The sequence below is a fragment of the Azolla caroliniana genome, unplaced genomic scaffold, assembly GCF_043228905.1.
Source record: "Azolla caroliniana isolate FFs.n. ecotype wild unplaced genomic scaffold, voAzoCaro1.0.p SCAF_16, whole genome shotgun sequence".
Classification (NCBI taxonomy): Eukaryota; Viridiplantae; Streptophyta; class Polypodiopsida; order Salviniales; family Salviniaceae; genus Azolla; species Azolla caroliniana.
The window spans coordinates 1,336,616-1,364,549 of NW_028230451.1; the positions used below are offsets into that span (position 1 = coordinate 1,336,616).

At 37.7% G+C, this 27,934-nt stretch overlaps 2 protein-coding genes and 1 pseudogene across 5 annotated transcripts; 1 reads left to right on the forward strand and 2 right to left on the reverse strand.

Moving 5' to 3' along the window:
* Positions 1 to 1,314: 1,314 nt before the first annotated feature.
* Positions 1,315 to 6,878, reverse strand: LOC147853471 (pescadillo-like protein). The gene is made up of 14 exons (XM_087332180.1): positions 6,724 to 6,878; positions 6,365 to 6,450; positions 5,997 to 6,125; positions 5,802 to 5,921; positions 5,547 to 5,672; positions 5,333 to 5,417; positions 5,103 to 5,213; positions 4,846 to 4,939; positions 4,402 to 4,727; positions 4,126 to 4,233; positions 3,912 to 4,033; positions 2,660 to 2,873; positions 1,922 to 2,116; positions 1,315 to 1,696 (listed from the first exon to the last, which is right to left on the reverse strand). The coding sequence occupies exons 1-14, from the start codon at positions 6,751 to 6,753 to the stop codon at positions 1,628 to 1,630; spliced, it is 1,815 nt and encodes a 604-aa protein (XP_087188306.1). The 5' UTR covers positions 6,754 to 6,878; the 3' UTR covers positions 1,315 to 1,627.
* Positions 6,879 to 13,500: 6,622 nt separating this feature from the next.
* Positions 13,501 to 17,802, reverse strand: LOC147853472 (phosphatidylinositol 4-kinase gamma 6 pseudogene; annotated as a pseudogene). Of its 3 annotated transcripts, XR_015531149.1 has the most exons (5): positions 17,752 to 17,802; positions 17,531 to 17,643; positions 17,341 to 17,426; positions 16,959 to 17,234; positions 13,501 to 15,906 (listed from the first exon to the last, which is right to left on the reverse strand). The product of XR_015531149.1 is annotated as a phosphatidylinositol 4-kinase gamma 6 pseudogene, transcript variant X3 (transcript). The 3 variants fall into 3 exon arrangements; XR_015531148.1 differs by lacking the exon at positions 17,752 to 17,802 and having other exon boundaries at positions 17,531 to 17,660; XR_015531147.1 differs by lacking the exon at positions 17,752 to 17,802 and having other exon boundaries at positions 13,501 to 15,893; positions 17,341 to 17,660.
* A 4,331-nt stretch (positions 17,803 to 22,133) lies between these two features.
* On the forward strand, positions 22,134 to 27,577 carry LOC147853473 (uncharacterized). Its single transcript, XM_087332405.1, has 2 exons — positions 22,134 to 22,752; positions 26,513 to 27,577. Exons 1-2 carry the CDS (start codon positions 22,134 to 22,136, stop codon positions 26,728 to 26,730), a joined length of 837 nt encoding a protein of 278 aa, XP_087188531.1. The 3' UTR covers positions 26,731 to 27,577.
* The last annotated feature ends 357 nt before the right edge of the window (positions 27,578 to 27,934 follow it).

Consider the following 27,934-nt stretch of genomic DNA (forward strand, 5'->3'; position numbering starts at 1 on the left):
AAACATTAAACACCACAATGTTTTCATGACAAACATTGAATTTTAAAGATTTGATTCTATTAGGCAACCAAACATACTGCTTCAAGAAGAGTTTACACAATATATATCATACAATAAGTTGGGTGTACATAGATCTTGGAAACAAATTATATCTTGATTGTTGTATATGAGTCATAAATCTTTTACTTTATGCTTCCATGCATCAACAAAAAGATATTAATATTTCTTGGCTATTTCAAAGTGAAATCTACCACACGAAAGAAACTTCTACCTAAGGAGCAAAGCATTCACAAACAATACCAAGTGTCCAAAAAGAGTATTCAAATGTCAAGTTTTGGAATGTAGGAGGGGATTGGGTGGACAAGTAGACATTGTCTTGTACATGATTCCTCCTTAGTTGCAAGTTATGATAAACCTCCCAATGGTGTCATTGGTACTGGGTTCCATTGTTTACCTAAATTGAAGCATAAATATCATGAATCGCGATAAGTTTTCTCAATGGATGTTTGCAAAATATTAGAATGTCCAAAAATCAACTCATAAATATGAATCCATATCATAACTGTAAACTATAAGGAAATGTAAACATTGATTCAAACCACTAGAGTACAATGTTACAGTGGTCATTGTATTCCTTTCCCTAACCATGTTCTTTGGTGCACTGAATCCAAGTCATATTTGCTTATCGACTTTTCAAAATCACTATCCAGCATTCACTTGTACTATCTTCAGTAGTATGTTAAGTTGACATTGCTTCAATGGGGATATTCTTTTGGCCATTCTTAAATTACATGGACGTCCATGTCCCATCAATTGGATTGAAGATTACAAAGGAAGCCAACAAATGTATGTATGCACATGGAGGCTCTTTATACTTGAATATATGTGGAGGTTCATATTATTTGCATGTGGAGGGAGGATTATTCTAATTCGAAGTGGATGGGAGCTCTCAAGTGTTAAGGACATTGCTATGAGCTTATGAACCAAATGAAGGTTAAATACATTCTTAGGTGCTGGCAAATGCTTTAAATAACAGTACATCAACAGTAGCACTTTGCATAACACAGCAATCCTTCTATTTATCAAGTACATAATCACTATCTCAATCGTTGACAGTTGCTCTCTACACTGTCTTCAATTGAATTTAGAAACCTATCTTCAGTTCAATATCTACTCAGATACAATAGAATTGAGTCATATGTTACACATACACCGGTGAGTTTTGTGATTGTCAAATACATCAGTTACACCAGTAAAATCTCACAATCGTTCACCTTCAAAGAAAATTGTGATGTGAACCTCAAGGCTTTCAGCAATGTGAAAAGATTATTTGAATACTGTCAAACAAATTTCTCCTATTATCAAATGTTTGCTTAAAATAAATCCTTCCATATCTTTCACTCCATTCTAATGAATGCTCGTAGACCACTCTCCACCTCTATCTTCTCACGGAAACACAAGCAAACCCTTTAATTTAGTCAAAAATGAACATTGCTGAATTTTTTAGGACAGCCAAAAATAGATATCTTCCTCACCCACAAGGGGCAGTTTTTCTCTAGCACTCAGCAAAAATGTGAGATCACACAGCTTAATTCCAAAAAAATCATCAACCTGAAAATTTCTGCTTTTAAGATGCTGCTTTTCTCTTCCTATCCTTGAGCAGCTCAACTTCAGCTCTCTTCTTTGCTTTTCCAATCTGTTTTACATAAAAACATCAAATAGATTGATGAGTTGCAATCAAAACTGAGATGAGAAGCCAAGACTAGAGATAGATAGATCTATCCAAAAAATATACAGAATCAAGACTCTGGCTATATTATAAAAGGAAAGAGACTTGAGCCAGAGAGTACAGATGTAGTTATCTCACAAAAGAGACTTCAATTGAAACTAGAGCTACAAGACAAAAACGAGCCAAACAAACCTGCATGGCCTCATAAAGTTTTCTTGCTTTCCGAGGCATCATAACCTCAGCAGGTATTTCATCAACCTGTAAAGCATCAGTACTTTCCAGCTCCTGACCAGGTTCACTGTCTTTAGACTGTAGAGATACAGAATAGGGTATCCCAGCCACCTCCTTTTTAAGCTCCTCCTCGTACACTTTCTCTACTGTAGTCTCCTGAATTCACAAGAATAGAGACTGTTTATGACAACACATAACATGACCCATTCATAGTGGCCATCAATAAACCATTAGTATTATTTATCCATGACCCACCCCGGACATACCCATCACATACATGACTCATACGTGTTTTCCATGAGGAAAGTTTATAAACAGCACAAACATAAATGGCAATTGACCAGACATGAGGAATGGTAATCAGAACATAAACATGACTCGTCCCTGGCATGTGCATGACCTATGCATTTCCTCCCTGATCGGCATGGCCTGTGCAGCCATTTATGACCCTTTAATGAGCCATGCATGGTGCTCCACTTTCAACGAACTATTAATGATTAGTATTCAACCAAAACCAACATACCAATCATGGCCTCTTACTTTAAGAATGCATGTTTCATGTACAAACCATAAATAAAGAACACCATTAATGATTAGGATTCAACCAAACCAAAATATACCAATCATGGCCTCTTACTTTGATAAGAATCTTATCATTATTAGGGAGGTAAATTGAAATGGAAAAATATGAAGCCAAACCTTTCTCTCTTTGATCACTTCTTCATTTGCCTCAGTTCGATGTGCCATAACACTTGCAATGAAGCCATTGGAACCTTCCAGGCCTTCTTGACCTGGAAGAGGTAGCACTTCTGGGTTTGAGGCGGCTTGGAGACGCCTTATAGTTTCTCCATATTCTGGTAAATAGCCCTCTTTCTCATTGTCAACAAATGGCGATAAATGAGGAGGTGGCACTCTATAAAAGACAATGTAGAGTGTGAATCAAAACATTCTGTGACAAACTGAATAGGAGAATTCGGGAATTGAGAGCAGAAGCAAAACTTGAGCTACTTGTAACAGTCGGCAACAGTTTGGTTCAACCACCAAACCACGAAACCACAGCTTAACAGTTCAAATGGTTCGGTTCGGTTAAAAGTTAGAAACCACAGTTTAAACGGTTTCGCGGTTTTTTATTATTTTTATTTTTAATCTTTTTAATAATTAAAAAAAATGTTTTTAAACAGTTTTTTCATTTTTAGGCCTTATTCTCACATTTTAGGAAAATCTTCATATTTTGAAAATATAAAATTTGAATTTTGACCTAAGTTGAAAACCAAAACCGAACCACAAAACCACAGTTTGAACGGTTAAAATATTTTTTAACGATTCGGTTTAACAGCTTTGTGGTTCAGTTCGGTTCAAGTTTCAACATTTTTAAACAGTTCAGTTTTGACACTTCTCAAACCGAACCGTTGCCAATTGTTAGCCACTTGCTAAAATTCGAAGTTTTTATCTTCTGGTTATCTATAGGTTCAGGTACCCAGTGAGGCTTCGAATAGAAAGAGAAAGAGAATGTAATATTTGGTTCACCATGTTTGAAACACAGCATTTGTCAACTAAGTTTGTTAACATAAGAAAAAATAGAAATCTAATCAACTTTAATATGTGTATCAAGGATTCATATTGTCTAAAGCATCTTTATGGAACAACAGCATATTCTCCATCTTGTAAGCATCCTTAGGAAATGACAGTTTTCAACTCCTCTGTAATTTAAAATTTCTCTGGGGCAGGATAAGATACACACTCTCCCTCAATGTACAAAATCAGCAACATTCACATAGAATCTGCTTAGATAAATAAAGACTCAATCTATCTCAGTAAATGGTAAATTTACGCAGATAGAACAGAGAATCATGACAGCAGTGGATAGCCATATCAGGAAATAGATATTGAGATGAACTCGGCAAAGGAGACACACATGCAATCATTTGAAATACTGAACAAATATGCTTACCTGCCAAGAGTATAATCATGGGTGGGCAAGAGAATCCGGCTATTTATACAGTCATATACCCATTGTGGCTGGATATACTCCCTTGATAGAAACATGTGACCCTGAGTAGGTCTGTCAACAATCTGGACACAAAAATGAATAAGATTTTCTTTTTATAATCAAAGACGGTGCAGAAATCAAATAACAAAAGCAAGATTTCAAAGTTCTTCATTACTTGGTGCGTGATGTCTTCATCGCTTTCTTTAAAGGGGGCTCCATTCCCGTCCCATGATGCATGACCCCCAAATGAACTGATGAGAAAAAGTAGAGACTCCCTCGGCACCTGTAGAGCATGAATTATGCAATTCAATCCATGTAATCTTTTAAATAGTTTTAGACGGTAGTAATTTGATGTATGCAATAAATGTGATCATGTTCACAAACATTATATCTCAAGACATTTTTCAAGGTTACTCGAGGAGTCGGATAATTTGATGGATGAGGAAAATACCTCTCTACCAAGGAAAAATTTCAGCTCCTTAAATAGACCTTTGCATTGCTTTGTGTCATCATCCTCCTCTTCCTCATTATTTTCTTCTTCATTGGATGGCGGTATCTCCATTTGATCTCTCATTTCATTGCTGCTATCTCTCATAATTACTGACAATCTCTCCTGTAGTGATGCTAGTCTCGCTTGTGACTCAGCAAGTCGCACCTCTGTCACTTTGGAATTATCATTGTTTAGATCATTCTCTTCTCCAACGACAGCACTTTCCTTTATATCCTTTCCGGAATCCTCTGATTCCCTACCTAGATCTCGCATCACAGCATAGAGTTCTGGAAGAACATAAAATCATTGCTAAGCAGGGATACAAGGTCTTTGACCAATTGAAGCAAATGTTACGCATATGCATCAATCATAATGCAAAAAATAAAGAGGATAATGCTTTTATACCTGCAGCTTCTGCTTCAAGCTGCGGATCCAAAATAGGAGGGTATTTCAAGCCCAAAGAATGATAAAGCTTGAAATTTACAAATCCCATGAGGGTCTGTAACAGAGAGAAACAGATCCAATAAACCAAAACATTCTCATAATATATACAAACAGTGAAGAGAGTCCAAAATTCTTTGGTCTATCCACGTGGATATACTTAACAATCAATTAACAATAAATCTTATATAGGTCAAACAATGATTGGACAGATGAAATACCTCATAAAACTCCACAAAAGTAAGCATTACTCTAATATCCACATCATCAGGTATTGTTTGGCTAAGAACATGTGGCGTAAGCCAGGTAATCCTCTGTCCAGCAACCTCTGCCTGCAAAAAAACACGAAATGCTTATTACCATACTCATAATTTCGAATGACAAATCCTTTGGCTGACCATTATCATGTGAATAAAACAGACCTCTAGGAAAAATGAAACATGAAAATTACCTGATAGTATATTCCCTTGACTGAAATAAATGTATGGCGCAAGGAATGAGTCCGTGTTATGTATGCTTGCCACTCAAGGCTCAGTCTGAAAGAACATGTATCTTTACTGAGGCCAAACATCAAAATAGAATGTACCCAGATATTGATGCACAGCTAGAGCATGTTAAAAGATGACAAATAGTTATGTTCTGGCAGCATCTGCCAAGACTCTTACCTGCGGCAGTTATTCACCGTGTTTGCAGGAATTTTATGAGCTGCTTCTGCTGGAAAAGTTGCAAAAAGATGCAACATTGTAAGAGAATCATCCAAATCACGAAGAGCATCTATGAAAGATGGGTACCTATCTCACAAAAAAGAAAATAACTGAGAAAATAAGAACATAAGATCACTCATTTTTCATGCACATAGATCAGTTAGATTACACTATAACTCACATATATCAAAATTCTGATTTCAAAATAGTAAATACCTTTCCTTAACCAGATGATCAAGCGAGTAAGTTGGCCTGTTTGTCTCCAATCTACTAGCTAAGCTTAAATTCTTTTTTGCCTTGGCTTTTTTTACTTTTTTCTCAAATGATTTTATCTCCCTGTGACATCATAAATGAAGTTAAAAATAGAAAATTTTGCATGCCTTCTATAAGGAGAACCATTTGAGAAAAAACCTGCTCTTCTCCAGCAATGGCTCATGCGCCAAGAAGTTTATGTCCTTTACATGATAATACGTTTTATTGTTTCCTTCAAATTTCTTTTTTGGCTCCCTAGGGTGTATCCCTTTGAGAATGCACAATCGCCTGAGCAAAGAATAGCCAACATAAAAGTTACAATAGGATGAGTTTCCCATTCATTCATGCACAACATACAATATGAAATGCACCATTCAGCTCAGAAGTATGGAGTATTTATGTGAAAGATGTAAATCTCAGACCACTACATTAAGATATGATGACAATTGATGTTCATTCTACAGAACATAAAATATGGTGTGCCAATCTGCTCAAAAGTATGAAGTATTATGTTTGAAACCACACACCTGAACTCGGGGAGTTTTATTTGAAGACGGTTCAAAGCCTTATTCCTGGTTGTATATTTTGCTACATTGCCCTCTTTCCTTTTGCCCTGAAAAATCAGAAGTGAATGAGATGTGCCTGAAACAAGAATATAACAATACAAGAATTCAAGCCAATAAAAACTAATGTCCCTTATTCTTTTAATAATGGAATATCATACACACAAAGATAGCCCCAATTCTCGAACAGAAGTAATGAGAATAATATGCAATTTCCCAATAAAAACCCACAGAAAGATAGCCCAAATGCTCACATAAAAATGATGAGAACAATTTGCATTTTCTTTGGATCATCTCTCTCTAGAGTGGTAAGAAGTATTTACCGGAGGTCTATAATGCTTTGGCTTTGTCATATCCTTCTTTCAAGAGCAACTAGTCAACACCAAAAAATGACACACAGCAATGTTAGTGTCAACCATGGGACACCTTCAAATTTCACCTGAAAATATTCTCATAGAATATAACTACTCTAGTGAGGTTTATTTTCCTCCCTGCTGCAGAAACTAGATCGATTAAGATAAAGCACAAAATGCATAATAAATTAATCGACCATTTTGCTAAACAAATGGCAGAAAAATGAATAAATTTGGGTTATCAAAAACAAAACAAAACAGAGAACTTGTTACATAGAATCATAAAGATTAATCTTATTCTTATGACATATTGGAACGAAATATATAGTTATAAGAAAAAGCCTCTCTATCTCTATCTCTATCTCTATCTCTATCTCTACGTCTCTCACCCCCCCTCCCCCGCAAAACATTATTACAAGATCTAGTGACAAGATACCAATTTGACAAATTTCAAGTAAAGTAAGCTCTCTTTGCTCCAATATCTAGGCGTTAACAGACCGATTTTAACAGAAAAATGAAAATAAAATAAAATCCAGCGATATAATTAGCGAAACACTGGGTGAAGAGAATCAAAAACAGATCATTCGAGGCTAAGCACCATGGATAGCGGCAGTGAAAACCTGCGTGGAAGAGAAACCGAAGAAGGAAGAAAACCAAAGAGGATTTGGGGCGTTACCTTAAGGAAGAGGGTACTTGTTTCGTTTAGTTTTTGCCTTTCCTGCTGTATAGGAGCTCCCGGAGGCGGGGGGGAGCTTAAACCCTAAAAGAAGGAGGAGCTTCAGAGCCAAACAGCAAAGCAAGAAGGATATGTGTGTATGTATATGTATGTATGTATGTATGTATGTACAACATATATACATATCGAAGAAGCAAAGCAGTAAGCAGTTTCTATGTGGATGTATGTATGTATGTATGTTAAAGAATGTATGTATGTATGCACAACGTGTCTATTATGACACAAATCCTTAATAGGGCTGGCGAGGGAATCGCGGCCCTGGGAATTCGGTCCCACCGGATGGGATGGGATGGGATTCGATTCGGACGAGCAGAAGGAAAGAACCGAACCAGACGGATCCGGAAGGTATCCAGCTGGATCCGGTTCATCCAGGGACATATCTACAAATATGTTTCTATTGTGCCTGTCATGGCCACATTTCTAAATAGTCCAAAAGTCATATAAGTATAAATATGACTTAGGGAATCACTTTCTGTGTGTGAATGTTATCATTTTTGTATAGAGAAAGCGAGAGAGAAACAGAAAGTATCTTCTATTGTAACCGTCGGTTGGCGAAGTCATAGAGCTCGAGGTCGTTGCCTCTGAGTTTCGCATTGTACCTTTCCTCTCATAGTGATAGTTGGAGTCTTTGGGCTCCCATGGTTTTTTCCCGTTTAGGGTTTTCCACGTTAACATCCTTTGTCCCTCTGTTGTCTGTGTAAGTGTATTAATCTCCATTTCTGTTTTGATCTCCCATTGAGTGTCTGAGACTCAGTTGTGGCCGAGCACCATTCCACACACATTGTGGCACATCGCATCGCCCATTGACGGGTACTCTAAAAGAGTTAAAGAGACTTTGGTCCAATGATCTTTGTGACCATGGGATCCCTAGTGTGTATGTTAAAGCACTAATGGACCGATGTGGTTGTCAAGTTCTGTCGAGGTTAACTCCATCTGACATGGAGGGGACAAGCGTCATAAAATATAAAAAGTCTAGACCCATAGAAGTGATCAAGATAGATGTCCATAAGGTAGATGATACACTCACAGATGTTCAAAAGAGGTATCACACACGCTTTCGTACAGGGGTCGCAAGGGGTGCACGTGTGACTAGGTATGTTTGTCACCGAGCCGGTGTGCCCATACGGTAATATCCCGTGTACTCGATGTAGAAAGCTTTCATCCCGATGTGGGTGTACTTTCCATGTGGACGCTCGAAGGAATGAAGGGGTTGACCATGGGACCATGACCATTTCAATATATGGATATCATACGGGTCATGTACCTGGAAGTAGACCGGATGTGTACTATTTACCGGCAGACCCAAATTATTTAAGTTGTTGCAAAGATGGCCTTTTTTATGTTGGATGTGCACAACATGTGGCACGGATGAGCATGCGTAAGGAAGCATATCATAAGTCCAAGGCTAGTCCATTAGACCTTGTGAGTTATAGGTTCTTTATGATACCACAGGAGGTCCATAACATGACCAACAAGTAAAAAATTGGGAGTGCCATATCAGAGGTTGATTGGTCTTTGATGATGCCGGATGCCTATGCACTCCGAGATTTGGGAAGGTGCCTCATGTCCAACCTTACTTGCTTGGGGATTATGGATCTCTCGCAAGGCAACCATTCATCTTGGTGCTTCAAGATGAATGAATGTTAGCGATGTATGAGCGATTGTCAGTAAACAACTCTTGGGCAATCGACTCCACGTTTAAAACAAACCGGTTTGGGCTGCCATTATATGCAATTGTGGCCCCAAACACCATGGGAATTGGTATCCCATTACAAACCATGATTGAGTAACTTTAGGAACTTGCTTGAGAGTCATATTCATTGATGCCCCATGTGAGGCCAAATGCAATAGTCATCGATAAAAGTTGGACATCGTATAATGCCATAAGTAATGTGGTTGCAGCAGATCGATTATCTTGGATTGTTGCAAATGTTGCAATCACATTGTCTACTTTTGTTGTGTTAGTTCCACGCCAAAAAATCATGGGTGGACAACTTGTTGCCAAAGGCAAGTGCAATTGAGAGAAACCATTTTTATAATCAGATGTGCCAACTCATGCAATGCATTACGGAATCCACATTTAGTACCCAATGTGAGGAATTAAAGGTAGAATGTGGGGACAATGACCATTTCACATAAACCGAAGTGGAGACAAAGGTAGTACCAGTCAAAGAGACAAACCCAAGTGCATTAGATATGGAGGAATGGGAGTCGGAATTACAAATGACTGAGGCAGCTATTCAATGTCTCAGGCAAGGGTTACGATCCCCCAACCATGCTCAAGTTTTGGCATGTATGGCATCTTGCAAAGAAATGAGATTGGTGCTGGGGTATCACGTTGGTGCACTGAAACCAACCAATGAAGAAGATGGTGGATTCATAAGGTAGAAGCAAGTGATTGGTGTGAAGAGAGGAGCATCAAACAACATTTCACAATATCTTATTGGCAGCTCCCCAAACACTTCCAAGGCACATATAGGAAAAATGCAAAGAGGTGCAAGTTGAGCTAGGAGGTGGTTGCCAATATGTGCGACAGAGAAGATTCGATGCTTGTATTGCGACACCTTACGGACTCGAATGTCGATTGTTGCAAGAATTGTGGCCGCATCTTGCCATCATCTCCGGATGAGCCATAAACATAGTTTGAGTAATTTTGCGGACCGGTGCATTTTGGTTTACGATGTTTAAAGTGGATTTTTGTTAAAAGGATGTCATATGTTGATTTATGTTTTAGGTTTGGCGTTTCAAGTATGTCATGTGTTGATTTATGTTTTACGTTTTATGTTCCAAGTATGTCATATGTTGATTTATGTTTCAAGTATGGCATAGTTGAATTTGTGTTCATTTGCATGTAACAAGAGGTACAATATTGACTAGATAGATGAAATGTGAAAAGAAGAAAGCATTTTGGGGTCTAGTAACATATTCCAGTAAGTGAAATAAGGTAGAATTGTTTCCATTACTTTCCTAAAACCTAAACCCTAACGTAGAACTGTTTCCATTAATTTCCTTTAGTCTAATGAATTATTGTTTTTTTGAAACATCATTTGAACCTTAGGTGTAATGATGGTTTGAAACATATTGCATTATTATAGTGGGTTGGTTTTGCATTTGTATTTTTGTTGCAAACTATATAATCTAAGAAAAGGTGAACTAGAAAGAAATGTTGTATTGCCAATATTTAGTGTGATTGATATGTAGCACATATATTGATCAATAAGCTTCACATATTGATTCAATCATATATTAATCTCTTCGTCAATGAGAGGAATACATTAATATACTTGCAAGAATCACTTGCTAGTTGCTAAAATCCCAAAACCAAATGTCGAAACCCTAAAAAATAAAGAAGTTGAAGAAGAAGAAAACTTAAATGACCCCAAAATTGACCAATAAGCAAAATAAACCCTCTTCTAAATAAGAGAGGAATAGAGGTTTAAACCTTGCACCTATTAAGCTAAAAGAACAACTTTAACCACTAAACCATTATCTTTTAGCATTACTTTTATTAAATACTTCATTTATTCTTCTAAAATAGCTGGGTGGTTGGGTGACCTGCAACAGGGTTGGGCGACCTCAGACAGATTTTTTTTCGCGCGTTCTTTCTTATCCAAATCGGACGGTGTAAATCACACACGCCTTCCTCTGAGCAACCTGCACCATCTGTAGCCATGATTCCCTCCCCATCCCTATTTATGATTTGGTATATAATAGACACGAGCATGTATGTATATATATATGTATGGTTCACGACGACCACACGATCCCCACATTCACTTACAACAAAGGAACACCCAATTGGACAAATGGGCGGACGGATATGTATTTTGTACATGTATTTACGATAGCGGATGTACGGACAAACATATGTATTTTGTATATGTATTTCCTATACCCTAGTAAATACATATACAAAATACACATGTCTATTCATCCGTCCAATTGGGTTCTAGCCCCAACTTTCTCGCCTTTCTATTAACTCCATATGTATTCTCTCTTAATTTACCAGATGCCACTTCGAAATCTTCATAAACAACAAAGAGGCCAATAGAAGTTTCGCACATTATAGGTGGCAGTGAACCATTGAAAACATGTAAATGAGTTGGGAATCAAGAACTATTAGAAACTTTAGCAACACACACCCTGTCTCCACAATCGAGTAATTGGTAATCCATTGCTCGAATGCTTAATTATTCTAATATTGACAATGAGACATGCCCAACAAAAGAATGTAGGGGTTTAACACATGACCTTTTGGTCTCCATCAAACAACAGTACTAAGGAGACGACATTCATCTCCCTATTTCTTTTGATTCTTCCTCCTTATTTGCTAGAACCTAGCCTTCTTGGGATTGGGTTGGGCTGAATGACCCTTTCTCCTGCATGACCAACTTTTTGTCTCCAAAACGCCACCATTTCCCCCTTGATTGGCATGCATCACGCCTTCACTTCCGAGCCTACCCAACCCTATGCAGTCACCATTCGTTTAAAACACAAACTCTTCATATAACGCACACAGTCACAATCTAGTCATCACAAGGAAAACCAAAACCAAAGGAGCACCAAACTAACGGAGATCGATCGTGCATGTAGAACTTGCTATGCCAATGAGATCCTGACAAGACAACTCAAATGTGGCATATGTGCAAATATAAGCAAATGGTTCTTCGTAGAGTGAAATGGTCACAAAGAAAACCTCACCTTTTCGAGGAACCTAGACAAGATCTTAGATTGCTAGAAGGCATCGTCACAAACGAAAAATTTACAAAGATTTATTATATTGAATGCGATGTTAATCCCATCATTTGAGACATGAAACCACCAATACACACGAATGTCTCATAAAAATGGGAGTCATTGTACTGAATGATTACCAATTTATGAGAAATCCAGTTCTAGTGGCATCATATTATATATTATGTAGATCTTGTTATGAGGAAAAAAAATTGGTTGTCCTAAGTTTTGCCATGAATCAATGGCTCCTTAAGATACATAGATAACTAGTCTCAATTTGTTGTCGCTAGTTTTGCCATGGATCAATGGCTCCTTAAGATACATACATAACTAGTTTGAGTTGGTTGTCCCTAGTTTTGCCAGAGATCAATGGCTCCTAAAGATACATAGATAACTAGTCTGATTTGGTTGTGAAAGTGAGATTGTCTTCTCAAGTCCTTCAATTTTGGGTTTGGTCTGTCAGATTTTCGTGCTTAGTTGTAGAAGCACCACTACCTATCACTAATGGCTCTTGTTTTGCCCGCCAATAATAGTAAATGAAAAGATAATTATCGCCCCTCTGCATATGAGGCAAATGCATGCAATAGTGGCTTTAAAATCAGTGACATATATGATTCAATTGGAAGTCCATGTTTGAATGTTTTCAATTGACATAACCTTCTCTGTCCTTAGCTATGCCATGCCATCTAGGGAAACATATTGTCTGCTCAATAATTATTTGATACATCATTATATCATATGTGTTTATTGGCATTTAACTTCATCCAATATCTATGCCATCCCTTTACCGAAGAATGTATGTTCTCGCAAATCACCCCACTATATACAATATGTGTTTCATTGCCAAGCTTACAAGAAGTGATTTGATTTTATATTGCAATTGCTTCAATCAGTTTATATTTTACTTGTGAGAACACAATCTTCTTCAAGTTTTGGGTCCAGCAATGTTGGGGTATCTTAAGAGATCCCATATAATTGTGCTTCTTTGCCTTGTTATTGTTCAATTGCATCACTAGATTTGCAATTCCGAGGAAGCTGATATAGTTATCATTAATTCCTAGGATTTGAACCTTGGTGCTGACTTTCTCTCAAGATTAACCTGTGTTTTTTATGGAGCTCGAGTAGAATATAATTTACTGGGTATAAAATATAATCTTTGCATTAGATCATGTATCTCTTCACCTATGAATGATGATGCTGAACAAACTGACATGTCATTTGGATAATATTGATTCACCTTCATATATTAAAATGGAAACATTCATGACAAAATATGATTGATTTGTAAAACAAACTGCTATATTGTATTATGTTAAATAACAAACTGGAAGAGTTATTAATATACAAGCCCATCCTTCAAACGGAGGGATGCTCAGTACTGTGAATAAAAGAATTTACATCTTTACAATTGACGATGTGCTCAACACCTCAACGTTAATAAGCACATGTCCAAGCTAAGCATCTTGAAAAGCTCAAAAATTTCCTCTCCAGAAATAACTAGTGAAAAAGAGCTTAATCAAGAGAAATTTGGCTCCACATCAAAATTGACAAGAAGTTCCAAGCCTCCGCCTATAATTCAGATTTTGGGGACGTCTAGTAGCCAGTACTTCATCCAAACAGCCATTGAAACAACTCAAAAAACAATTCCATTCTTCATCACTCATGTCTCCAAATGACACTTGATTTGAATTTCCATAAGAGAAACCTTTCCCACCCATCTTAGGTGCCGGTGTGAGGGGAACATCTTTGAAAAAGCCTTTTTTCCTTAAACTGTACTTCCCATATCTTTGCTTATTGTGATTCAAGCTCATACACCTATAAGGTGTAGGCCTAGACGGTTGGAAATCAGAATCAAAGGAGGACAAGCTTGCTTTTCTGTTATTTGAGCTCCTTTGAGTTTCGAAGTCTTGTTTCACTCCAGGGTTATCAAATGTTTCTGTGGGCCACACACTTCTTGCAGAATCCACTGGTAAAAGCTTATTGATTTTTCCAATTGGTACTGCATTACTTGCACATAATATGGCATCTTCGTCTAACGAGGAGAGGGTAGTTTGATGTCTCTCTCCCCAAGAGCCTCTGTTATATGACCAAAATGTACTATTGGGCAAGGTTAAAACTGGCACTGTGTTACAAATTTCATCTTCTAAACAGTCTTCATCATCTTCATTATGCTCCTCTTCATCCATCTTAAACTGCTCCAATAATTCATCGTTCATTTCCCTCAATGAAACCTCAGAGAGGTCATCATCTACAGAGCTAGAGATCATCAATGCTCTTTTTGCCTCTAAGCAAATCAGTTCAAATTGACTTGCTTCTTCAATAGCATCTTTGCTCATAAGCTCGCCTATCTCAGCAAGGCAAAGACCCGACGCTGCAGCTTTTTTCAAAACATTTGTTGAAAGAATAAGCATTCTATGGCAGGCCTCTCTCAGCATTGGAAGCTCAGACCTAAGCATATCGACATCTTTCATCTCATCCAAACTTGCTATGTATTCAAGCTCCTCTTCTGAAAAGGGCACAGAGGATTGTGGCCAGTGTAGCCACTCAAAATAAGGGTCTTCTAGTCCTTCAGGTAAACAAAGTCCATGATCAATGGGAATAATCTCTAGAATTTCATTGACATGGATATTAACACAGCCCCAAGCCGCTTGGCTCTCGTTAGATGTTCCCTTCCTCACGAGAATGTTCCCAGCATGTCTATCAGTGTTGAATATTCTTATATCGAGAATACCGATCCTGTGCACAGATGATACAGGGAAGGATGAAGTACCATGGTCACTTGCATCATAATCATGGGGTACAAATTCCTGACATGAGGCTAGCTTCATGACTGGAAAAGAAGACTTTCCATGGTCTCGATGAACAGTATTATCAGTATTATAGTGAAAGATATGGTGAGAAATCTTTACTAAAACTGTTGGTGGGACTCCCGCAAAATGTTCATGATCGAGAAGGTATGCAGCAACCTCTCTAACTCCAGTTTCACCAACTCTAACTGCTCTTTTGAGGCCAGGTTGTCCTAAGGTTTTCCCTACAAAACCTTTTGGGTTATTGGGTGCAAACGGTTCTTCATCATTAGGCTTTATAACAGCCACACTCTCTCCCCTACAATTTCTGAAGTAATATGCTCCTCCAAGACCCCCACTAACAGCTACTGGCTCAATTCCGCACTCTAAAGCTTTCACCACATCATTCATTATCCTCTTCATTCTTGAACAACATTGAATACCTCCAACCAACTCGACAGGATTCCCACTATCTATTACCTCATGTGTTATCTCTGATGGATGGAAGAAACAAGGTGTGGAATGGCTCCTCTGTAGCTCCCTTGTAAGGAGTAACGGTGAGTCATTCCTTACCTCACTTAAATCACTCTTAAGAACATGACCTCCGAAAACAAGGGAAGATTGTTCTGCGGGCACATTGAGGATCGTTTGCATTCTCTTCTTGACTGTGTGTACATTGTCGGTTTTATCAAGCTCAATTCCAAGAACACTACCAGTGTCTGTCTGTACAAATATTCGCCTACACATGGGTGGTTTAAGACAAATTCTATCGGATTCTTTCTTTGTACTGTCGGGGACGGGTAATGGAAATCGTGTCTTAACTGAACTGCCAACATTCGGAGGCATGCCTTCTCATGTAAAACATCAATCAACACATCATAAACCTGAAAGGCACGGCTGAAAGAAAATTAAATAAGTTAAAAAGAAATCATACTAAATGAGAGTTTTTGTTAAGATTGAACATAAAAACAACAATGGAGTTCAAATCTTGTAGTTTGGTCTCTTGAGAGACATTATTTATATATTTACATATTCTCTTTCTTTCTCTCTTTTTGTGAGATGAAGTTTATAATTCAATGATTCATGAACCTTTCTGGGCAAATATTTGGTGATTCAAATCGATTGAATCTTGTGTTAATATTTTCTAATCTTCCATGATATTTGATTTACATTCTCAGATCTCTGTAACTTTCTAAGAATGTATAATTTAATGATTCAAGAAGCTTTCGTAATAGGGATCATAATCCCTTATCATGTAGATTGCTGTGTCTGCAGCGGCACTCAACTACAAAGAATCCTCCAATCCCATATGAGCAAGGAATGTGATGTGGCATAATTGACGGCTATGTACGGATATGAGTGCATGGCATACATATGATGAGCCACTATAATAGTTAAAGAGCCTAGCAGGGTCGATTAGTAGGCATGCTGATTGAACATGTTTTTAAAAATGGTAAAAGATCATTAGCTTATCTGCAAAGTTCTTATCAATTTAGGTTTCCTAACAGTGACAAGGCTCACTACAGTACATGCATGTTACTCACTGCGATATTACTCAAAATGGGAGGGTACAGACTGGTCCAAACAAACGTAGGGCAACTGACCCATGCACACTCCATGTACAGCTCATGGTTAGTTTTGTTGGGAGCAGCCCAGATCGTATATGCCTGTAGCAATGGAAATGCTAAGAAGACTTCTGTTTACTGAGGGTTAAAATTCCACTTCGTCCTTTCAAAATCCTTCTCTTTCCACATTTCTGTTGCTGCAGCATTCCACCTAAAATCAACTTACTATTAATCAATAACTGAAATCTTCCCAGAGACAGTCACTATTATCCATTTTAGGCCTCACAAATTATAAAGAACAGAGCTTTCTTTGTGTTACTAGTAACTCTGCTTTGAAATTTTAATAAAGAAGGAAAACAGTATATCTTTCAATAAGAACTAAACCTGTGAATTCAGAAGAAGCAGATGAGCTCCCCAGGAATAAATACATTTAATCAAGTCATGATAGGCTGAAGATTCAATGATTACTGAATCAAAGAGTGAATCATGTTGCATCCACGTTTGATCCATCAGCCTTCGATGAATACAAGTCCATGTAAATGCTACAGAGCTCATTATTTGCCATAGTAAAGAAAGATGAAGATTCTCAATATATTGTGCGGTATAGATCTGGATCTGAAGGGTATATTTTCTTACTGTTAAATTCTCATCCAATAACAACTGCAAAAGAATCAAAATGAAGATCCACTGAGGTGATTTAGGTTCGAAGAAGTAAGAAAAGTAAAAAGAAAAGTCGGGGAAGAAGATGATATAAATATATACTCACAAGTTATGAAGGATTTCCACTTTTCTTCTCTCAAAGAGAATAATTTCCATGTTCAGATCTAGACCAAATCAGACCCAAGAAAAATGCTGAAATGAACAGAAAATTGGAATTGAGAACGAAGAATAAGAAAGGAGAAGCAATGTCGAGCTCACAACAAGTTGAAGCGATTGTATGACGGAGAAACAATCACCATCATCAAGAAGAGGAAATGTATACTCCCGTATTACATGGATTGGATTTCCTCTCACATTCATTGCCTTTTCTCTTAAGTCCAGATCTAATCCGATATGTGTGAGATCAGGCCTGACACCAAAGAAAGAAAATGGTGAGAAGAGAAGAGGATAAACAATGGCGAATAAGTAGTTTGTAAAACAAAGAAATTGAAAGAGACAGAGAGAGAATTGAGCTTACCCAACAGCGAAGGAAGATTCTCAGATCTGCAGAATAAGGAAGATATATCTTTCCCTCTCCCTCTCCCTCTCGTGTATACACAGACACATAGAGAGAGAGAGAGAGAGAGAGAGAGAGAGAGAGAGAGAGAGAGAGAGAGAGAGAGAGAGAGATGAAAGAAACTAGTAGAGATGAAAGAAACTAGTAGAGATGAAAGAAACTAGTAGATCTGAATATTGCAAGAGAAATGGTGAGCAGAGAAGAGTAGCAGAGGGAGAGAATCAGAAAGAAAGAGGGCACGATTCTTTCTTTCTCTGTTTCTTCTGGGAAGAATCAGATAAACATTCATGAAATCAGTCCATTCCAATGGCTCTCTACACAGAGGCAGATGCTAGATCCTTAAGCCCCCCCCCCCCCCCCCTCAAAACCATGCATGGGCTTTCTTTCCCCTCCCCTGTTTCCTCTGCTTTGCTGCCCCTTCCTTCTTCTTCTTCTTCTTCTTCTTCTTCTTCTTCTTCTGCTCTGCCTGCTGCTTTGCTTGCTTCCTTTCTTCTATTGGTGTTTTGAGAGGAGAAGTGTAAAAAGCCTTTGAATGAATGAAGCTTTTCTTCAATAACAATATGTATGTATGTTCTATATATATACATAACACATATACTGTATACATATGCATAGATAGATCATAGATATATGTCTGTATGTATGTATATGTATGTATATGTATGTATGTATGTATGTATGTATGTATGTATATATATGTATGTATGTATGTATGTATATATATGTATGTATGTATGTATATGTATGTATGTATGTATGTATGTATGTATGTATGTATGTATGTATATGTATATAGACATATGTATGTATGTATGTATGTATGTATGTATGTATAACTGTATATGTATATATACATATGTATGTATGTATGTATGTATGTATGTTCATATAAAACAAACAATATATACATATATATATATAGAGAGAGAGAGAGAGGGAGGGAGAACAACATACAGATACAAGATACAATGGGTAACAAGTTAACAACCACAGGGGGGTTCACTTCCACGGTTTGTGACACTACGCTCAACTTGTCACGTTTATTTTTGTGGGCCGCTTCTGTCCAATCCGACCTCGGCAAGTTTCACGCAAGGAAGATGTTCCCCGTCTAATCTGTGCCCCTACCGTCAAAAAGGCATGTGGTTTTTTCAGGCCCAACATGTGTTCGTAATGCTAGAAGGGCAAAAGTTTCGATCCATTCAAAGGCTCTGAAATGCTAGAACAGAATCCATCTGAATTCTGAATGTCCGAAGGCGAACAGTTCAATCGATCCATTTGAGCCCAATTTGTTGGAAAGCAAACATGTTCGTCCATCTAGGCTTTGAATGCTAAAAGGCAGACAGATGCCTCCATATTTTTGAAGCTTTGAATGTTTGAAGGAAGACATTTCAATCCATCTAAGCTCAAAAGGTTAGATAGAAGGTGGACATTTTCATCATTTTGAGCCTAAAATGCTTTCACTGAAACATTTTAGTCCATTTGAACTTCAAAGGTAGACATTTCAATCCAACTTAGTTAAAAACGTTCAGAAGTTAGATGTTTTCGTCTATCCGACCTCATAGGGTATTAAAAAGGCGAAAATTCTAGTAAGTTCATTTGAGTTCCAAACATTAGAAGACAAACATATCAGTCCATCTAAGGTCAGAATACTAAGTACTCCATTACATATATGTGTGTGTGTGTGTGGCTTGTTGTTCTCAAACTATGAGACACTATTTGAAGATTTAATTTGTCATTCTTCAATCTCATAGGCCACTTTGCCCTCTTAAAAGACATTGATATTTCTTTCTCTATATCTCTAAGATAATATAGATGAGTCACTTTCTTTCTCTAAGCTATAATGAAGTGACTTTGTCTCTCCCAAACACATCTCAACCTTATCTATATGAAAACATGTGTAAAGTAACATTCTCTATCTTCCCCTCTCTCTATCTTTCTATTTGCTAAAGGGTTCTGAATTCAGTATAATACAAGATAACAAAGTAAACGTGTAAAGCACGCGAACACGAACAATAAAAGAACGAAAATGGAAACCACGAAGCTTGCACAAGCTTCTAATAGGGGAAAGGATAAACTTTGACTACATATTTCTACCACAATGTAAGGCAATCTAGGTACAATCCGTCCACTCAAGGTGTGTAAAACCAAGCAAAAAGAAAGATCATTCGCACACATATATATGTACTACGATTAATAAAACACTATGCGCCAGAAAATATTACCTTTATACAAAATCTAAGATACTTTATATGCCCCCACCAAGCTAACGTGACAATTTATTGTTCGATCCACGCATATCTTATTGAATTTCTTAAATTCAAGTACGTGAACACGATGACATAGTGATAAATTTGGAGCTTTGCAACCTTACAGTCGTAGGTTAAGTTTGACACTATGAATTTTATCTCAAGCTGACCAAAAACAAATTGAGATTAATGATGTGGTTATGAACAAATAACATGAGTTCATCGCTAGAAGTACATGTCCATAAATAGCTAGATCGTCATTAAAAAAATGATAAAGCGAGCATTCTCTTCTTGTAACATACACATAGAATTTCATCAAACCACAAAACATGACAATACAATTTGAGCATATATTGCTTGTAACTAAATATCATCAAATGTTCTATTGATTAAAGTTGTGGGATGGGGACGGTGTACATTGGAAATCCTATAGGAGATAGATACTATCCACAAGTCATCACTATAATAAACTTATTTATTGAAAAGACTTCGTGCAAATGACAATATTTGCATGCCCATGTGACCATGAGAAAGCTTTGGTGATAAAGGATCAAGTAATTTTAGCACACCATCCACAAGGTTTTGCCTTTTCAATTTGTTTCCATCTTATCTTCATTCTTATTTAGCATAGTGGACCTGGAAGGTGAGAAGCGAGGGAATAACACTCCTCTAAAGGTCATTTTGTGGTATACGTGTCAATGCACAAAGGAATGTTCCAAAAAGCTTGACATGGCATGTCTAGCATAACTCATCTTCTTTCTCTCAAGAACCTTATTCCTACAAGCCTTAGACTTTTGGCTTCCCAACCTTGTATCATAGCCATGAGATTAGTTGATCTACCGCACAACCTTTATTAGTTTATTCCTTGAGCCAAATTATGGATTATGAACCACAATTTCTTTTTTCGAAACAAAATATCCTTCCATTAGTTGTACAAAAAAGTCATAACAACTACAACATACAAAGTATTTTTTCCCCAATCCCGTCTTGTGTAAGACAATGGTTGAGGAAACAAATCTATGTACTCCAAAGTAGAGAAAATAGTCCACTAATTTGCAAGCTATTCCATAGACACATTCCAAGGTATTCCATGTCCATAGACGACAACAAAAGTAGCTATATTCGGAAACAAGCCCTTACAACTCATAATTATGAATCATTTCAATAGTTCTTCAACCTACTCCTGTTCAACATAATCTTTATCCAAAAAACCGAATGCTACCACAAACTTTAAAAGTAGAGAACAATGTATTCCATGCCTATACATCTCGGATTTGAAGGCAATGAAATACGTTATGTGCTTTTTAAAGAGAACCACATTTCACATTCGTGACTGTAAACTCAACAGGTATGCTTCCTCTTTCCACATCAACCATCTCACTGGTTACAACCAAATTAATGAGTCTTGCCACCACAATTTAATGAGTCTTGCTACCACTCAATTGTGCGACTAGTGGATATAATTAATTGTGTTTGATTTTCAGATTTGCTTTATCTCCTTCAAACTAGTTGACCTACTACACAACCCTTTTTGGTAAATTCTTCATGCCAAATCATGGAGTATGAACTATAATTCACATGAATCTTTGTATAAACTCAAATGTACAACTAATTTGGAAAGTTGATTAAAAATTTCACCCTCCATTCATTTGTAGCTTGTCTAATGTCATTTCTCATTTAAAAGAATGATTTTATTGTAGAATCTAGATAAAGTTCAACCTTATGTTGATAAGTTTTACTTACAATAGTGTCTTTCTTAAAACAGAATCCCTGTCAAAAGTCTTGAGGAAGGAAAGCAATATCCCTCTGCATCAGACCCAGCGACCATATTCGGCGACCCTCCCCTATGTCTGAGCTTCACGGCCGCCACAACAGAGGAAGGGAAGCAACCACTGGGCTACAAATTCGTTCTGCTGCGCTACAACATCTCTACCAACAGGTTTGATTTCTGCCTATATTAACTTTGTATCCATCGAAGCAGATGAAATTAGTGGTGGTGGTGATTGGGGAAAAGTAAGGAGAAAGATTTGGAAGAGAAGAGAGAACGATTAATTAGGAAGTAGGGAGTCTTACAAACTCAGGACTAGAAGAGAGTCGATGTATACACCGTCTTCGTCAACGCCCAAGGAGCGATCCAACGAATCGGCCCGCGCTTCTCCTACGATTGACGGTACTATAGATGTCCAATTGGCACCGGAAGATGAGCTCACTGTTCTCAATGAAGTTAAACGATTGGAGCGGTGCTCTATTGTTGCCCAAGTCCTGGGAAAACGACCGAGTAGAGGGGATCTTCGTCATCTTCTCCAGGCAGCCTTAAAGGAAAAATTGGATAAGATAACTGATATTCAATTGATGGGCCGAGGTTGCTATCAATTGGAGTTTGAAGATCATTCTTCCGTTTGCAATATCCTTTCCATCAACTCGGTAGAAATCTCAGGTGCATGGGTTCTTTTTTTCCCATGGACCCATGGTTTTGATACGGCAGCCCTACAGGTGGAGGCAACGGGATACTTTACGTGTACTGCTGTTTTTCCAGGTTTAGACAAGGAGTGGAGGGAGGTTCTTCACAAAATTGGGGCAACAATAGGTAGAGTTTTACATGTTAACTCATCTACATTCAAGGATATTGTAGAAAAAGGAGGAGCTCCGTCGGTCAAGTTACTTTGCAAGAAAGATGTAGTGTTACCTAATTGGATTCGCCTTCCAAAACTGCAAGGTAATATGTTTCAAAAAATTCAGAAAGTGCTTTACTTTGGGTTGCCCAACCAATGTTTTTCTTGTAAAAAAATTGGTCATTTAGCAAAAGATTGTTTGATTGTCCATGGGAAGCCTATTGTAGCTATGCATAAGCAAAATAATAATGTGGTCACTTCACTGGTGCCTCATGAAACTCAACAAGTAAAGGGTTTTGATATATTGTTAGATAAAGTGGGTAAGGGAAAAGGTGTTGATATGAGTTGTTCCAATGTCCCTCAATTTGCACTATCGGAAGGTAGTATGGACACGTTGAGGCAAGATTTAGGAATGTCGATTTCTGCTCCATCTTTGGAGATCATTCCAGCCATTCCTCCTCCCTTAGTGCTGCCTGAATGTAGTATGGACGCTTTGCAAAAAGATGTAGTTATGCCGGTTTCCGTTTCCGCTTTGGAAATTGTTCCAGTCATTGACTCAATGCTAGAACAAGATCCGACGAAAGTTAAGGCGTCAGTTCAGAAAATGATAACATCGTTTCAACATAATGATGCAAAGGTAAATGCTCGATCATATTCAGATGTTTTGCAGACAGGGGTGGGGCAATCACTGTATGTTTTTGCATCTGCAAAGGATACTATAGAAGCGCTTGGGAATAGCAAAAATAGGGTATATAAAGACCATCGTGTGTTAGTCAAGGATTTCCGTGTGGAAAAAAGAATAACAAGAGCAGTAACTTCATCTCAAAAGGAGAGACAAGTGGTTTTGACTGGTAAGAGGTCTTCTCCATCTCAATCTTGATATGTATTATTTTAATATTTTATCTTGGAACCTTCAAGGGTTAGGTACGAGTCGTTGTAATAGAGTAAGATGTTACTTGAATCAAGAATTATCTTTACCTTCAATAGGTCAACTTGATATGCTATGCTTTCAAGAACACCATCTTAATTCACAAAGGATAGCATCGAATAGAAATTTACTACGTGGTAATTGGATTTATGAATGGGTTCCGGCTTTTGGACCATCTGGTACTCAAGGTGGCCTTTGTATCGCACTTAAAATGCAATGGCAGTCTAATGTACAAGCTAAAGGAGTATTGTTTGGTGGTAGAGTTCAATATATGCTTATTCTTATCTCCGGAAAATTGATTGGTTTTTTGAATGTATATGCTCCGAATTCTGTTACTGGAAGAATTCGTTTGTGGAATAAGTTATTGCAAGATCTTCCTGTGGCACAACATTGGTGCATGTGTGGTGATTGGAACATGATTGAAAGCCCTAGTGATAGATTAGGTGGATCTTCTACTACTATATCGGGTTTAGAATTGCGTGAGTGGGAAAAGTTAATTTTCAAATATGAAGTTACTGATTTGTGGCATATTCCAACCTTCTCTCGCATGCCCGATTCCTTGTTATACTCACGTTCCAATCGAAGAAGTGTTGCTCTTAATCTGTCGAGAATAGATAGGTTTTATGTAGATTCTTTTTTTTGGGATCGTGGAGGATATGTGGGTATTATATCAGGCACTTCGTTCTCAGATCATGCCCCGATTATGCTCAAATTCTGTATGAACAGCCATACTTCTATTTCTCGATTGTATGTGCCAAGGTTTATTGTTGATGATATGAGTTTGCAGAATACAGTTTTGTCAATTTGGAGAATGGCTATAGGGGATTCTAATTGTCAAAAATTACAGAATGCTCTTCTCGCAGTTTCCAACTTCTTTATACAACAAGTTAAGTTAAAACAAAGTAGCTACACTAGAAAATTGCTGAATGCTAAGAGAGGTTTGGCTTCTCTTCAAATTTTGCAAGAAAAACAGCCTCATTCTCAATATATTCATTGTGAATTACAGAATGTTATGATGCTTATTTCTTTTCTGCAGCAAAAACGTGCTCAATTTTTTCTTCATGCATCTGCAGCAAGATGGTGTACAAAAGGAGACACCATGTCAAAATTCTTTTTCCAACATGTTACGCCTAAAAGAAATAAAATTCAGATTGTACAATTGAAAAGATCTGATGGTACAGTTACTATGGATAAAGATGAAATGAGTAACATTGTTGCCACTTATTATGAGTCGTTGTTATTAGCAGATACTCCAAGTGTTGAAACTCAACAAATGCGCCAAAAAGTATGGGCTGTTACTGTGGTTAAGGTAACATCTCGGATATCTCTTCAGCTTCTTCGTCCATTTTCATCCTTTGAAATATTACAAGCTATTAAAGGTGTTGGGCCAGATGTGTCCCCGGGAGTAGATGGAATGGGAAGAGATTTTTTCATTACATATTGGGACTTGATTGCCGAAGATCTATTGGCAGCATTTCAAGAAATGTTCAATACAGGTATTATGCCACAAAAGTGGAAAGAGGGATTAATATGCCTCATTCCGAAAGGTGAGGTTGTTACGGATGAGGTGAAGGGTTGGCGGCCCATTACTTTATTGAATACAATTTACAAAATCTATGCTAAGTTATTGGCTTTGAGATTACAACCTTTTCTTTCAGAGATTGTGCATGACTCACAGACGGGATTTATGCAAGAACGTAGTATTTTTGACAATATTTTTTTGTTTTGGGAATTAACAGGGATGGCAATGAAAACTAAAGAAGATCTAGCGATACTTTTATTAGATTTTGAGAAGGCATATGATAGAGTTGATTGGGACTTCATGGAAGGTTCATTATTGAGATTAGGTTTTCCTGCGCAGTGGATTAGGGCTGTAGCTTCCTTGTATCGTGAGGCCTTTAGTTCAGTGTTGGTCGCCGGTGGGCAAACTAGAAAATTTTCTATCTCGCGTTCGGTTCGTCAAGGTTGTCCATTGGCCCCATTCCTGTTTTTGCTAGTTATGGAAACATTCTCAATGTATTTAAACTCCTCTCAAGTTGCTTTGAAGGGCTTGCCTTTGCCTGCCACGCAACAACAAATGTTGGATGCAGAATTTGCAGATGATACTGCAATTTATGTTCAAGGTAATGATGAAAATTTAAGTAAATTGCAAGAAGTAGTGGAGGAATTTTGTTTGGCCTCTGGAGCAAAGATAAATTGGCATAAATCTCTTGGCTTTTGGGTGTCACAAAATTCCTTGCCTAATTGGATGCCTTCGCAGGAATTCAAGTGGGTTCCTAATGGAACCACTACTCGTTACTTAGGCTGTCAAGTGGGACTTCATGTTACTGCAAATATGTTAGTTGCTCCTCTACTTGTAAAATTAAGAAGAAAATTGTTGCTTTGGGATTCGGTTAACCTGTCACTTGCAGGTCGTATACTTGTAGCTAACCAAGTGTTGTTAGCGACTATTTGGTATGTTGCTTCAACTACATTGTTTGCTAGATCATGTATTTTACAGGTGCAACGCCTCATTCGTAACTACATTTGGGGAGGGAAAACAGGTCAAGGTAAAAGGCCTAAAGTAGCTTGGGCAGTATTGATTGCTCCACGACAAAATGGTGGGATGGGGCTGGTAGATCCAGATGCACAGTGTAAGGCTTTGCTTTCTAAATTTGTGTGCAGAGCTATGCTGCCAATGCAAGGTGTTTGGAGTCGTTTGATGATGCATAGGTTGTCTACTATGTGCCCATCAATAGGAGGAAAGTGGCAACCATCTTTAAGATGGGGTTTTATTCAGAATTTTCATTTGTTTAAAACAACCTTATTAGAAGATAGGTTTTTTAATGGAATTCTCACAAGTTGGTCAGCTGTCAAAAAGTTTCTAATTCGGAAGGTACCTTCGACAACGGATGACTTGTTGAGACAACCCTTGATCTGGAACTTTCTCTTTTCAGATTCAAGGGGTTTTCTGCTTGGTAGCCGTCCTCGGTTGAATTGGGCTTCTATGGATGCATCAATAGCAGGTAATGTTCAAGCATGGGGATGCTATGTTATGAATCAACAGTTACAACCTTTGTCGAGGCCTTCAGTTCGAGGAAGTGCTATTATGTGCGATAATATGCAAGTGGCATTGGGACAATTTATGGCTTCATGGTCCCCCTCTAGCAATTAGATTTGGTTTGGTTATTTCTCTCCTCTAAAAGTGATTTTAGGAGCTAAAGTAACTAACACTATGGGTGATGTAATATACTTTAATGTGGATGATGATGGTAGGTTGTGGCATGTATTTTCTGAATCAGATGTGTGGATATCCGCCAATGTTTCAGCGATTCGAGTAGTTGCAAGATCGGGAAAAAAATGGCTCTTGGATCCACCATTTCAAGAATGCTTACGGTGTTGTTCGTTGTGGGTTTTTCAAAAAAAGCCGCTTTATAATTTGGATTGGGATCCAACTGATTATCAATGGAAAAAACCGAATGCTAATGGAAATGGTAAACACTTAGAGTTCTTTCAGTATTCAGTTAAGTTAGGTAGAAATTTATTATTGCAATCAAAGTATAAATGCCCAGCTGCCATGAAGCATTGGATTGCAAATAATGTGAATGAACTACAACTTACAAAATTTTGGAAATGGTTGTGGAGTATGCAGTTGCCGAAAAAAGTTATTTGTTTTCGTTGGTTGTTGATACATTATGCTCTTCCTGTTGGTGATTGGTTGAGGCAAAATCAGCAATATGCTTGTGGAATGCATTGTGGTGAATCTACGGAATCTATTTTGCATTTGTTTTGGATGTGTCCCAAAATCAAGCAATTCTGGAGTAAGTTGTTTTTATTACTAAGAAACCACTATGCTCGTTCTACTTTCTCGTGGGGTGCAGTATTATGGGGTGTCCTTCATGGAGATGTTATGAATTACGAACGTATGCATGCTTCTCATGTTTTTTACTTTTCCAATGGGTACATCTATCTCACTTCATTTCCATCTGTTATTCCTCGGTTTAGAACTGAAAATCTGGTTATTTGGCGTATTGTTACGTCACTAGCGCTGTGGATAATATGGAAAACGAGATGCGATGCTGTTTTTAATAATGCTCACATACATCTCAATAATATGCTTATTGAATTCTGGTGGTTATTTGTCCACACCATACGTGGACAATATGATGATTTGCAGGGTACAACTGATGCTCAAAGGCAACAACAAGTGGACTTTAAGAAACGGTGGCGAGGGCTTCACTTATTTTCAGATACGTCTCCTGGTATGAAGTGGAATTATTCCATTCCTCCTTTTTTATTGCATAGCTTGTAGATGGTGTTCCATTTGTTCCTATTGTGATATCATCTGTATCATCAAATGTTGGTATTAGGTTTTGTAT